At 37.7% G+C, this 12,091-nt stretch overlaps 1 protein-coding gene across 1 annotated transcript in view; it reads right to left on the bottom strand.

The window, feature by feature from the left end:
* LRRC72 (leucine rich repeat containing 72) overlaps window positions 1-12,091 on the bottom strand; it is a gene marked incomplete at both ends in the record, with an annotated part of 42,077 nt that overhangs the window by 19,145 nt on the left and 10,841 nt on the right. The window contains 2 exons of the mRNA XM_081243657.1: window positions 2,663-2,773; window positions 3,879-3,960. Coding sequence (XP_081099783.1) covers window positions 2,663-2,773; window positions 3,879-3,960 — 193 coding nt within the window. The remainder of the gene's footprint in view (window positions 1-2,662; window positions 2,774-3,878; window positions 3,961-12,091) is intronic.

Below are 12,091 nucleotides of genomic sequence, written 5' to 3' on the forward strand. Positions count from 1 at the left end.
GCTGCAGCGAGCAGGGGCTACTCTTTGTTGTGGTGCGCGGGCTTCTCATTGTGGTGGCTTCTCGTTGTGGAGCACGGGCTCTAGGCGCGCGGGCTTCAGTATTTGTGGCACGTGGGCTCAGTATTTGTGGCTCGTGGGCTTAGTTGCTCTGCAGCATGTGGGATCTTCCTGGACCAGGGCTCGAACCCGTGTCCCCTGCATTGGCAGGCGGATCCCCAACCACTGCACCACCAGGGAAGTCCGCCAACATTTTTTTTGTATAATATCTTTAACCAAAATAGGGCAAGGGTTCAAACTGTGCATATTTGCTACCAAAAATGTTCAGAAAATGCATTTTTGGGTAACCTGACGCAGCATTTTCTCCATTTCAAAAAATGATCCCTCTACAAGTTCTCAGTTGGAACAATTTATAGTCACTATGATTTTAAGTAGAGGTCATTTAAAATGTTGTGACAGGCAATGATATGGACCTTATACTACCAGACTGACCTAATAGCCTTTCAGAGAACTAGAAAAGGCACTCCTGCACCACACCTCAGGGCTGACACCATTCTGCGCCCACATACACGGCTGGTAAGGCAGGCAAGGGCTGAATTTCAGACTCCACTTATCCCCCCTGCCGCCAGGCACTTTTGTTTAAGGCATAACACTGTTGACTATGATGGGGCAACCTTGATTGCTAACCTCCAAATCTTGCATTGTAAAATAAGCTTGCTTAAATTATTCAGTCCTTACATTTAGCAAATTGTCCCATTAGTTTTGCATCGAGCCCCCTCAGTTCTGTAAGAAATATTTAGGCTGAGAGTTACAAAACTATAAGTTCCGTAAAGGTCTAGATAGGGCCTTTCTTGTTTACTTTTGTGTCTCCATCTAGTAGTGTCCTTAGTGAATTCATGATAAATATTTATTGAATGAATGAATGATAAACAAAAGAAACAAGGCATGAGTTTAAGTTGCAACATTCCTTAGTAGTCTGGTTAAAGCTCTGAGCCCTGCATTTTCTACCATTAAAGAGGGAATAATTCTAATCACATCATTGGATTGCTATGAAGATTTAAATGAGAATATAATAAGAAAGCATTTTCTCAACATTCAAACATGTTGTTATTATAATTATTATTCAAAATGTCCATTTTTTAAAAATCTATTTACCAGTCAGCAGAATTTCTAGACTGTGTGCATCTTAATTCATTATCTAATTTACATAAACCATAATAAAACAATTTTTTGTTATTACTCCTTCAAACTAATTAATGCTTTACAGAGTTAGCTTAATATATGAAGCAATCCTGAGAGGTAGTTATTAGCCCATTTTACAGAAAAATGAAGGTAAGAGAGAGTTCAAGATCTAGTATAACCAGTCTTTTAAGTATTTAAAGACATTTGAAGCATTTGTTCAGCACAGAAGGGCCAGATAATTCAAATAAGCAGGCCAATCCTGATAAGTCTTTCACAGACCTTATCACATCTCAAAAATGAGCACTGAATTCCTTAGAACTTGGGGTACTTTTAATAGTTGGGTTTAAAGAATCTTACCTATAAGAACTTAAATCATTTCTCCTTAATATAGTAGGTATAACTGATTAACACTCAAAATATTTGAAAATTTCAATAACTCTATGTATTGAGCTGATTAGAAGCTCCACCATCAACACCACTTTACACATATTCAAAACACTATCTTTGGCAATTCTGAGAAATGAATAGAAAATAAATAGGAAAAAAACATCTATTTTATGACCTTGTATAAAGAAGTCTACAAACTCTGAAGTTTGAAAACCCGTTCACTGCTCTGAGTCTTTTCCCTTGGTCCACCTAGAACCATTTGTACTGAATAGCAATCGTGTACCAGTTTATTTACCCTTCGACACTATAAGCTTAAAAACAAACAAACAAACCAAACCACTATAAGCTTATTGAGAGTAGGAACTGTGTATTATTTATTTTTCCAACCCATCTCACACTTTCTTCAAATACTGAGGTCAGTTCCTTGCTGGGTGCGATTCAATATATATGAATTGTTTGCTGTTCACCCAATAGGAAGATTACATTAAAACGTGCTCTTTTTTTAGTGTAGGGGGAGGGAGTGTCAGCTTTACTAATATAATTCACATATCACATGGTTCACTAATTTTAAGTATACAATTCATGGTTTTTAGTATATTCATAGAATTGTGCAACCATCACCACCTTCAGTTTTAGAACATTTTCATCACCCTGAAAAGAAACCCCAGACTGTCACTCCCCAGACCCTCATCCCCCCAGCCCTGGGCAACCACTATTTAAAAACAGTTACCTCTCAGTGTTGCTGTCTCGATAGATGTGCCCATTCTGGACATTTATATAAATAAATGGAATCCTATAATATGTGCTAAAACTTCCTTTAGAGGTAAAACCAAAAACACAGATTTAAACGTGTACCTCCTCTTTTGTTGCTTTCATCATTTCCATTTGGCATGCCATATCATTTCACAAAATTGTTTTTTCTACCTGTTGTTTTTTCAAAAATGTATTTTTAAAAAGAAAAAGATCTAGTCTTGCTTTCAGGAATATCTAAGTAGTTTTGTTATAAACACTGATCTAATTTAAATTCAAAAAATGAAAAAATGTCCTGTGTTATCACTATTTTAAGTTATGGTTATATAAAAGTGCAAATTAATACTTAGGGTCTTCAGATTTAGCATTCGCTTTAATTCCTTTACAGTTGCCTCAATGTTTGTTAACTCATTGTGGTGCAGCAAGAGTATATGCAACGAATGCAAAGAGTGCAGGCCTAAAAAAAATTAAAATATTTGTATAAGATTTTAAACATTTTTAATGCTAATTAAACATGTTAACTAAACAAAAGCAAAGAATACATTACATCTGGTGAAGGGAGGAATTATTAATAATATGATGAATTATCATTAAGAATACAACAAAGCATAAGAATTCAAATAAGTGACTGTAATTTGGGAATATAGAGCCAATTTCTTTCCACTGTTTTTTTTTTTTTTCTGTAGCAATGATTTTGTTTGATTCTGAAGGGGTTATTTTCCTTATCCTTATTTTGTTTGTTTTGTTTTGTCAATGTTGCTTAGTTTATAATGCCAATCCAGGAAATAGTTATTCAAATCAATATCTCCCCCAAATTGCTCAACTAAATATGTTCTTTACACAATGGGAAGCCAAATATTCCTATCATTTTATTGATTCTAAATTGCATATTTTCCCACATTTTTAACATAAGTGAAAGTGTGTTGTATCTATGCAATAACGACATCATAGTTGAATTGGCAAGATTTCCTTTCTTCGTGGAACAAGGAATCATACTAGATCTCAAAATTTATGATATTTCAATTCTGCAACATGTAATACAGAAGAAAAATGTTTTGTACCATACTTCTTTGTATCTCATGATCCTAGTATATCATGTACTTTTATACCAGGCTTGAAATTGTCAGTTTAGAGATTGTTGCAGGTACAAAATTAACTCAGAGTGAAACAGAAATTTGGCTGGGAAAAATTATAGCCTGTAAAAACATTTAAGACTATTTATGAAGTCATTATTTTTTTATTAATGCTCCCAAACATTAATATTTGCTTCCACAATATCTAGTTTGTGTCCAACTGTGCAGTAGAATGGCAAAATTTCTATGCTAAAAAAAGATTCTTTTACATCTTGAATAAGATACATGACAATACTGAGCTAAAACCATAATCAAAAAGCACATATTAAAATGAAATGTACATAAGAACATTAAAAAATAACAGCTTCCATCATATATTTTCAACAGAAATGTTAAAACAGATTATTGCATGCCATGAGCAATACCATAGTTGAAAGTTATTATTTAATTGAAAATCAATTCAATCAAAAGACAAAATTTAAGACATACCTTGTATATCAAATATTGCATTGTTGTTTAGGTATAGTTCTGCCAGACAATAGTTTCTAGTTATAAATGTTATTCCATGGAGCTGAAAATGAGAGTTAGAGAACAATATTCTTTCTACAATAATTACATGTAATTACATACAGATATAAAAATTTAATAAGAACCATAGAAGTTCAACATTTGCTGTTTTTATTAATTATGTGCAACCTTTTGATCCGGGCCATGAGTTTATGTCTGGATTGTCTTTGAAGATAATGTATGATAAAAAGGGTGCTTTTAGCTAACTTAATACTCAAACTTCTCTTACCACGTCTCCACCAAACTCCCTGAAAGGTTTTCAAAGCCTCTGGAATCTGGCCTAGTCCTTTTGCTCTCACAACCTTCCCTACATTTCTGTGCCCTATAGTCACATTGGATTTGGCTCCATATATCCACTAATTCACCATCACATATTATTAAGTGCCTATTATGTGCCAAGGGCTCTCTCCTCTGATAATACTGAATCGTTTCTGCATCTGTGTATGAGTCACGATTTCTCTTTGCCTGCATGGCTTTTCCTCCTGGTACATTTCTGATTATTCTTAAGGATCTGCCCTAGGCTGGCAAGGCCTATCCAACCATGCCTGAGCAGGCTGCCACAAGAAGTTTCCACTGCTCCAGGGATTTGTTGAGACCGTTCTTTGATCTCTTTGCATCTCACTGCTGTCTTCTTGCTCTGTTTTGACCCACTTTTTGTTTCTCTAAATTTCCACCTGCTCCAGCATTTTAAGTCAGATCTCCTGAGAGATGGTCTAATTCTGCAGTCAATGCTCTACGTCCCCTCCCCAAGCTCTACCTCCAAGATTGTCTAAATCTGAATTCCCTTTCTTTATGCCCCAGCCTATGAACCATCCCCTCTTCTCAGGCCCACTGTCCTTTGGGTCAACAGATCTCAGCTTAGCCGAGGACTCTGTTATCTGAATACACACAGGAGGTCAGTGCTAACAACTGAACCGGCCACCATCCCCAAGGAGAGGACAAGGCACAGCATAATCCTGTTACTTTACAGCTCATCTTTTTTTTTTTTCATCTTTTTTTAAATAAGGCCTTTCCTGACAACCCCCATGCCCATGAATCTTCCTTTTCTTGTCCACATCCAACACTTCCTATGACTTGTGCAATTACTTGATCACTAGTTTTGTGTCTTCCTTAAGGAAAGAAACGATGTTTCTTCAGTCTGTTATCCTTCCCACCTCTCCATTCTCCTAATGATATGGTGAAGCTGCATCTTACTTTTAAGATTAGATTAGAAGTTCGGTGTACTGTAAGAATTGAAAATAGTCAAAACACTCTTGAAAAGTCCTCAAATGCACCATTAAAGTACATGATAGGAGTATTTAACTCTAAACTGAATTCAGAAATGTTTCTGTTACCCTGCAAGGAGAATCCCACTACTTTTTAAAAAATATTGACTTTATAACCTCAATAAAATTTGACAGATTTGTTTGAGTTATGAGGATGAGGAATGGTAGAGTCTTAACGCGGGGCCGGTATGTTCTAAAAGCAGCACTTAAGTTAAATGTAACAATGCTAAATTTACTGCTTAATACAGGATCTAGCAGGGAGAAGAATTGTATGAAATAGTTATTGATCAAGTGCCTCCTAATTTATATATTCAGAAATATATGCTTATGATTATAAATTAGTTTTACATGTTTAATAAAGCCTATCATAGTAACTATTGTCATCAGTTAAATAGAACTGTTTTGACCTTTGATTGATTGATTCAGGTAGACAGATGCCAACCTATCTGATTTAGTGAGGATTTATTGGAAATTTTACTCATGCCCTCTTGTATCTCAGAAAAGCTATTTTAGATTTGTAATCAAAGTTTGAAAATGGGTTTCTTTAATGAATTTTCTTTAATTTTTTCTTATATTTGTAACAGTCCCAAATTATGAAGTTATAAAAGGCACATGTGCTGCTCATCTCATTGTCTCACAGTCTCATCTGTATCTAATTATGTGAGCACTCATGCAGGAGAACCACCAGTAACTGCACTTCAGCTTTGTTAAGTCACAAAAGGAGCCATGTTTCCCCCAGGTAGGAGAGACCATTCAACACAGTGAGGGGTGGGTCCCAGTTGGCTTCCTATCCCTTTCTACTCTTCCTGCTGGCCTCTTGACAGCAACTCACTACCTTTCATCCTTCTCCTCACCACTCCCTGATCTAATGAGAGCCACACCTAACATCAGCCTAGAAAGAGAACACCAGGGCAACCCATGACTTTTTCTTCTCTCTTTTTTCCCAGTTGCCTGCTCAACCACACATTAACAGAACATTCTAATTAGTTGAGGTTTTAATTTCTCTTGCGTCACACATTAACGCAAGGATACTAATAAACTCAACTATTTCATCTTGATTATAGGATAATAATTTTCCCAAGAGCATTAACATCTTTGGACCATGATTATTGGAATTTCAAGATTGTACCTTTTGTTGGGGTGAAATGAATGGGAGGAATGTAGTGAAAAGAGATAAGGCCAGATCATGAGAATCTTGGGGAACTAATAAAAGATTTTGTGCAGAGGAGTGTTATTGTCCAGTTTTATTTTGGAAAAAAAAAATGACAGGGAAGAGTACTGTTTAGAGGAGATAGTAAGTATAACAGCAAGAGATGAACAAAAATGGTGTTATGCTAATTCAGAAGAATATACAGGTCCCAGAGTAGAGTAATAACAGTGGGAGAAGAGCAAAGTAGAGGGAATTGAGAGATAATTCCAAGGCAGAATTCACAGGACTTAAATAGACATTGCAATGTACCAAGTTGTTGAAGTCAAGATCTAGGAATGGGAGTTGGGAGACATGCTGATTGTTCTAACACTCAAACCATTGTTAAAGTAAAATGTTATTATAATTATCCATTTAAGAAAATCTACACTACTGTGTCTAAAGATTGCCATAGGATTTATACTGAATGTGACATTCCACAAATCATATATCTTAGCTCAGGGCTTAGCACATAGCAAGGGCTCAATAAACGATAGCTATTATTATTTACTATTTAACTATTTAAAATATTTAAAATATTTAACTATTTTACTATTATTTTTTATAGAGCTGAGAGCACTTACATTTAAGGTAAAGCTCTTACAGGTAACTGCTGAGGTACTAGTAGGGAAAATTTTACACCAGCATGAATTTAAAATCAAGGAGGCATTCTTTCAGGGCAGGATTTCTCAACCTTTACAGCTATTGACATTTGGGGCCAGATAATTCTTTGTTGGGGCTGGGGAAGCTGCCCTGTGGATTGTAGTACTGTTGGCAGCATCCCTAGCCTCTACCCACTAGATGCCAGGAACACACACACCCCAGTTGTGAAAATCAAAAAGGTCTCCAGACATTGCCAAATGTTCCCCTCGCGTGTGGGAGGTGTGGCAGGGCTTGCAAAGTCACTCCTAGTTCAGACTGGTGGTTCAGAGTCAAGGGGACAGTCATATCTTTTAAGTGCTTATTATGACCCAAGCACTAAGCTAGATGTTTTCACCATTATCTAATATGATCCTTCCAATAGCCGTTATTTGTTTTGTTCCCTTATTTACCTAGGAGGAAACTGAGGCTAAGAGAAGTTAAAAAACAACTTTCTCAAGACAACAGAGCAAGGGTTCAAACCCAAGGCTATCTGACTCGGATCAAAAGTTGGTGTATAGGGCTTCCCTGGTGGCGCAGTGGTTGAGAGTCCGCCTGCCGATGCAGGGGACACAGGTTCGTGCCCCTGTCTGGGAAGATCCCACATGCCACGGAGTGGCTGGGCCCATGAGCCATGGCCGCTGAGCCTGCGCGTCCGGAGCCTGTGCTCCACAATGGGAGAGGCCACAACAGTGAGAGGCCTGCGTACCGAGAAAAAAAAAAAAAAAAAGTTGGTGTATAGTATACCGTACATTAGTACATTATTTTAGTGTGGAAAATGTTATTATAAGTAAGTATTTTGATTATGTTTTAGATGAAGAAGTTTATAAACAATGACCTTGCCAGAAAAGGTATTTTTATTTAAATTTAGTTTGTAAAAGTTGTCAACTGTTCAGTTTTTGCTACATGGTAGAAACTCGGATTCCATTTTGGACAGTTGCTTGGTGAGGCATTATATACAGGTTTCTCATCAAATGCTTACTCTAATCTGTGACAAATGAAATATACCAAAGTAATGCTAGGTCTTCCAGAAATAGAAGGATACCAGCATTGTGACAACAATATTATGAGCTCACTACTAAACGTCTGTAAAAGAAAAATTTTGAGGTAATGAGCCAAAACACAAATAGATCAAATGTATATATACATTTGAGACTGTAGTATAAAATGCAAATCACTTAGATCATTCATCTGAGCAGACCCAGCTTCTTAGGAAAGCTGGAAAAGATGAACTGACCTAAAATTCCTTCAGTCAGGCTTGCTAAAAGATGAGACAAGGCAGGGAGTCTTCAGAAGGGCTCAGTTAATACACACCTAAGAGCAGCTGCCTCCCACTAATTACATCAGCAGAGATTAGAAAAAGATGACCCAGAAAGAGAGGAGCTGCAGAACTAGTAGATATCTATGCAGTACAAGGAGAAAGCAAGCTCTCGGAGAGCATAATGAAGGAAGCAGGGCAGCCTGAGCAAACCTAGGAAAGCTGGGGCATTGCATGTCCTCAGAAACAACTTGTACCTATTTAATTTGCTGGTTCAAGGTCAGACCAGAAGCTCCAGTTTTATCATCCACTACATAATAATGGGGAAAAGTGTGCACCCTTCAAGCATGTTAGGCTCCAAACACACCAAACTACATTCATCCTTTGTCTCCCCAAACCACTGCTTTCTCTCATTCCATTCCAGGCAGTTTGCAACCACAATGTCCTCACCAGGAGTACAGCCACACCTTCTGCCCTTCCTAATTCTATCACTAGAGCAGGCACCATCACATTTATTTTTATATTCTATCAGTAGCCTAATGCAAGTACGGAATAAACCATATTACAGAGGATGCTTTTGGCTCCAAGTAACTCCTAAGCTCAACTCAAACTGGCACATAAATTAGAACACTTATTATCTCACATATCAAGGAGTCCAGAGGTTGTGAGAGCTTCTGTCTGAATATCTCAATGCTTCTCTGAGCTCTGCTTTTCTCACAATGTTGGATACATCCACAAGTTGATAGGATGGTTCCTGGCTTACTAGCCAGGCAAGAAAACATCCAGAGGGAACAAGGGACCTCTCTTCTAGTGCTCTTTTTCAGGAATAAGGAAACCTTTCACAGAAGCCTCCCAGTAGCTACCTCCAATATATCTATTACGACAACCGGGTTATGAGCCAATTCATTGACTAGCTACTCACAAGGAAGATGGGATTATCCTGATTGGTTTAAACAGTTCAGGCTCCACCTCTTGGAACTGGGAATGGAGCCACCTACCTGACTAAAAAGAAGTATGTACCAATACCTTAACCCAGATTCTGCTCTATAGGTAAAAGAATAGAATGGATAATGAATGGACAACCAATAATGTTCAGTGCATACATCTCAACAAAGTTGTTGATTAAATAACTGAATAAAAAAAAAGGTGTGTTCATTTTATTTTACTATTTTGTGCTTTACTTGTTGCTAAATAAAGGGTAGCCTAATATAATGTAAGAACAATGCTGGTCACAAATTTAGATCATTGTTAACAAAACATTACAATTCTAAATATTTGTATTCCTTTGTCAATGTTGATGTTTTTCACCATGATTCTTCATACCATTTCTATTCTGGCATAGTAACTTCTTAGTGGTCCACCTAATTATAATCTAGATATTAAAGAAAAGTAATAATCAAAATTTTCCATGTGAATTTTGATGAAGTACTATCATAGGTAATATGCCCATTAGAGTTTTGGATCCTGAATAAGATTTTAATTTTTCATAGAGTGTGAATACACAGGCAACATAGCAACCAGTCAATTACTGATCAATAGAAAAACTCACATTAGCTTATTCACTCATCTCCTGACCAGTTAAAACTTATTTCAAATATGATATCCTTTCAGGATTATATGGAATAAATGTCTATTTTTAAAGAACAAAGCTAAGTGATGGTTATTTTGGAAATTGTGTGTTGAGCATAAATAACCAAACACAAGAAGAGAATTTAGCCCTTTGTTGCACCCTTTCCCCACCCACCCCTTCCAAAACAAAAGAAATTACAATAGTTGACAGTGTATGCAATCCCTTCCTATGTACGTAATGTATCTGTAATTCAACTGTGTGAAAATTCAGTGACTGGCTGAAGGTGGGATGGTGTCCACTACAAGAAAGCCAAAAAATATTACAAAATCCCTAATTATACCTCTCCCTTTAGAAATATTGCCAACATTTGTACATTCTTTCCTTCAAAACTGAATACTGAACACCACAAGGAACACACATGAAAAGAAAAGATTAGTCACTTTTGCCATGCTTGATGAGTTCCATCTTTTTCTAATCAGAGGTCACACACTGTGACCCAGGATAATTTTTGGCAGGGTATTTAAAAGAGTTTTGAACTTGTATACCCTTAAGTAGTATGTGCACTTTCCATTTCAGTTGTTAGCTGCCTGGGCCTTGAATGTATTTGTGTTTGTTCTCCTAGAAATTATTTTAAGCTTATGAAACTTATGCTTGCACTTAATACTAGAAAAACTTTCATTTTCCATTTTCCACTTGGTTAAAAGAACAGACTGGGGGCTTCCCTGGTGGAGCAGTGGTTGACAGTCCGCCTGCCGACGCAGGGGACACGGGTTCGTGCCCCGGTCCGGGAAGATCCCACATGCCATGGAGCGGCTGGGCCCGTGAGCCATGGCCGCTGAGCCTGCGCGTCTGGAGCCTGTGCTCCGCAACGGGAGAGGCCACAGCAGTGAGAGGCCCGCGTACCACAAAAAAACAACAAAAAAAAGAACAGACTGAAAATGCAACGTAATATCGAAATACTTTCATAAACATGGATGCTTAAAGATTTAATGCTGTGAATCTGGACTATTGCTTGACAAACAGACCACTACTGAAAACTCAAATTATTATTTTTTAATCAGCTGGTGTTTGAAAGTTTAAATTTAAAATGCTAAGATTGGGTCATCAATTTATAATGAATAAAATACAAGCTGTTGGAACGTCAAACTTTAGAAAGTTGAGAATGACTAACTGTAATGATTGTTTTGGCTTGAATTGTAGTTCAGTCCTGCTCTTTGACTTGAAGAGAGCTTGGAGCCCCACTCAGGACTCCACTACAGAGGAGGCACTGCCAGCTAAACCCTAGCCTCTAAGAAAAGCTTCAAGGGCCACACTCAGTGACCTTGAAAAGCATTCCCTGCAGTTGGGGACATGTTGGCTTAGTGCCTGGAACTTCCTGAAGAAGCTAGATCAGCCTGGGTGGCAACTGGGAGGTACTCAATCCTTCTGACAGCAGGACAAAGGTGTATGAGTTCTGGGAAACACATGCAGGACCATTGGAGGAATGCTGATCTAGGCCACTTTACAAAGGATCCTGCCCAAATGGGCAGTTTGCCAACGCCAGAAGATGCTCAGTTTTAAGTACCACTGGGATACAAGGTGAAGGGAGGTCAGGAGTGGCCAGCAAAGAGGAATTAGAGTTGTAGGAACCTAGCAGGGGAGCTTCTGAATAACCCATTAAGAGAAGTAAACTCTGAACATGTTGACACCAGAGGATGCAAATCACCCTTTCCTTTGTCTTTCCTCTGCCTCCACTCCTCACCATTCCATACCAACCCTGGAGAAGGCTAGGGTGGAGGTGAGAGGCAAGGGAAACAACCAACCACACCCCCCTTGCTAATGAAGCAGGCAGGTGGTCATCTGAAGTCAGCCCTAGCTGGATAAGGGAGGAGAGATAGAGGGATGTCTCATTTATGAATTAACATATTCACCTCCACATTCTCATTTCTGAACTGAGAGTATGACTATGTCTCAAAATGGACTGTAAGCTTTTGAACTACATAAGAGAGATAAGAAAGGTCATGAGACTGCCCAAGTTTTCTTCTGGGAAACTGGGAAGCAATAGCTTCCACTGAGCAGTTTTGAAAGCACATGGGAGAAAAAAGTGAAGTTCCAGTCTGATAACATTTCACAAATCATGCTATTCAACATACCTGTTTATGTATGTGTATATATATATATATATATATATATATATATATATATATATATATATATAAAGTTTCTTACCTAAATTAA

Source organism: Mesoplodon bidens, assembly GCF_964165515.1.
Source record: "Mesoplodon bidens genome assembly, chromosome: 9".
Classification (NCBI taxonomy): Eukaryota; Metazoa; Chordata; class Mammalia; order Artiodactyla; family Ziphiidae; genus Mesoplodon; species Mesoplodon bidens.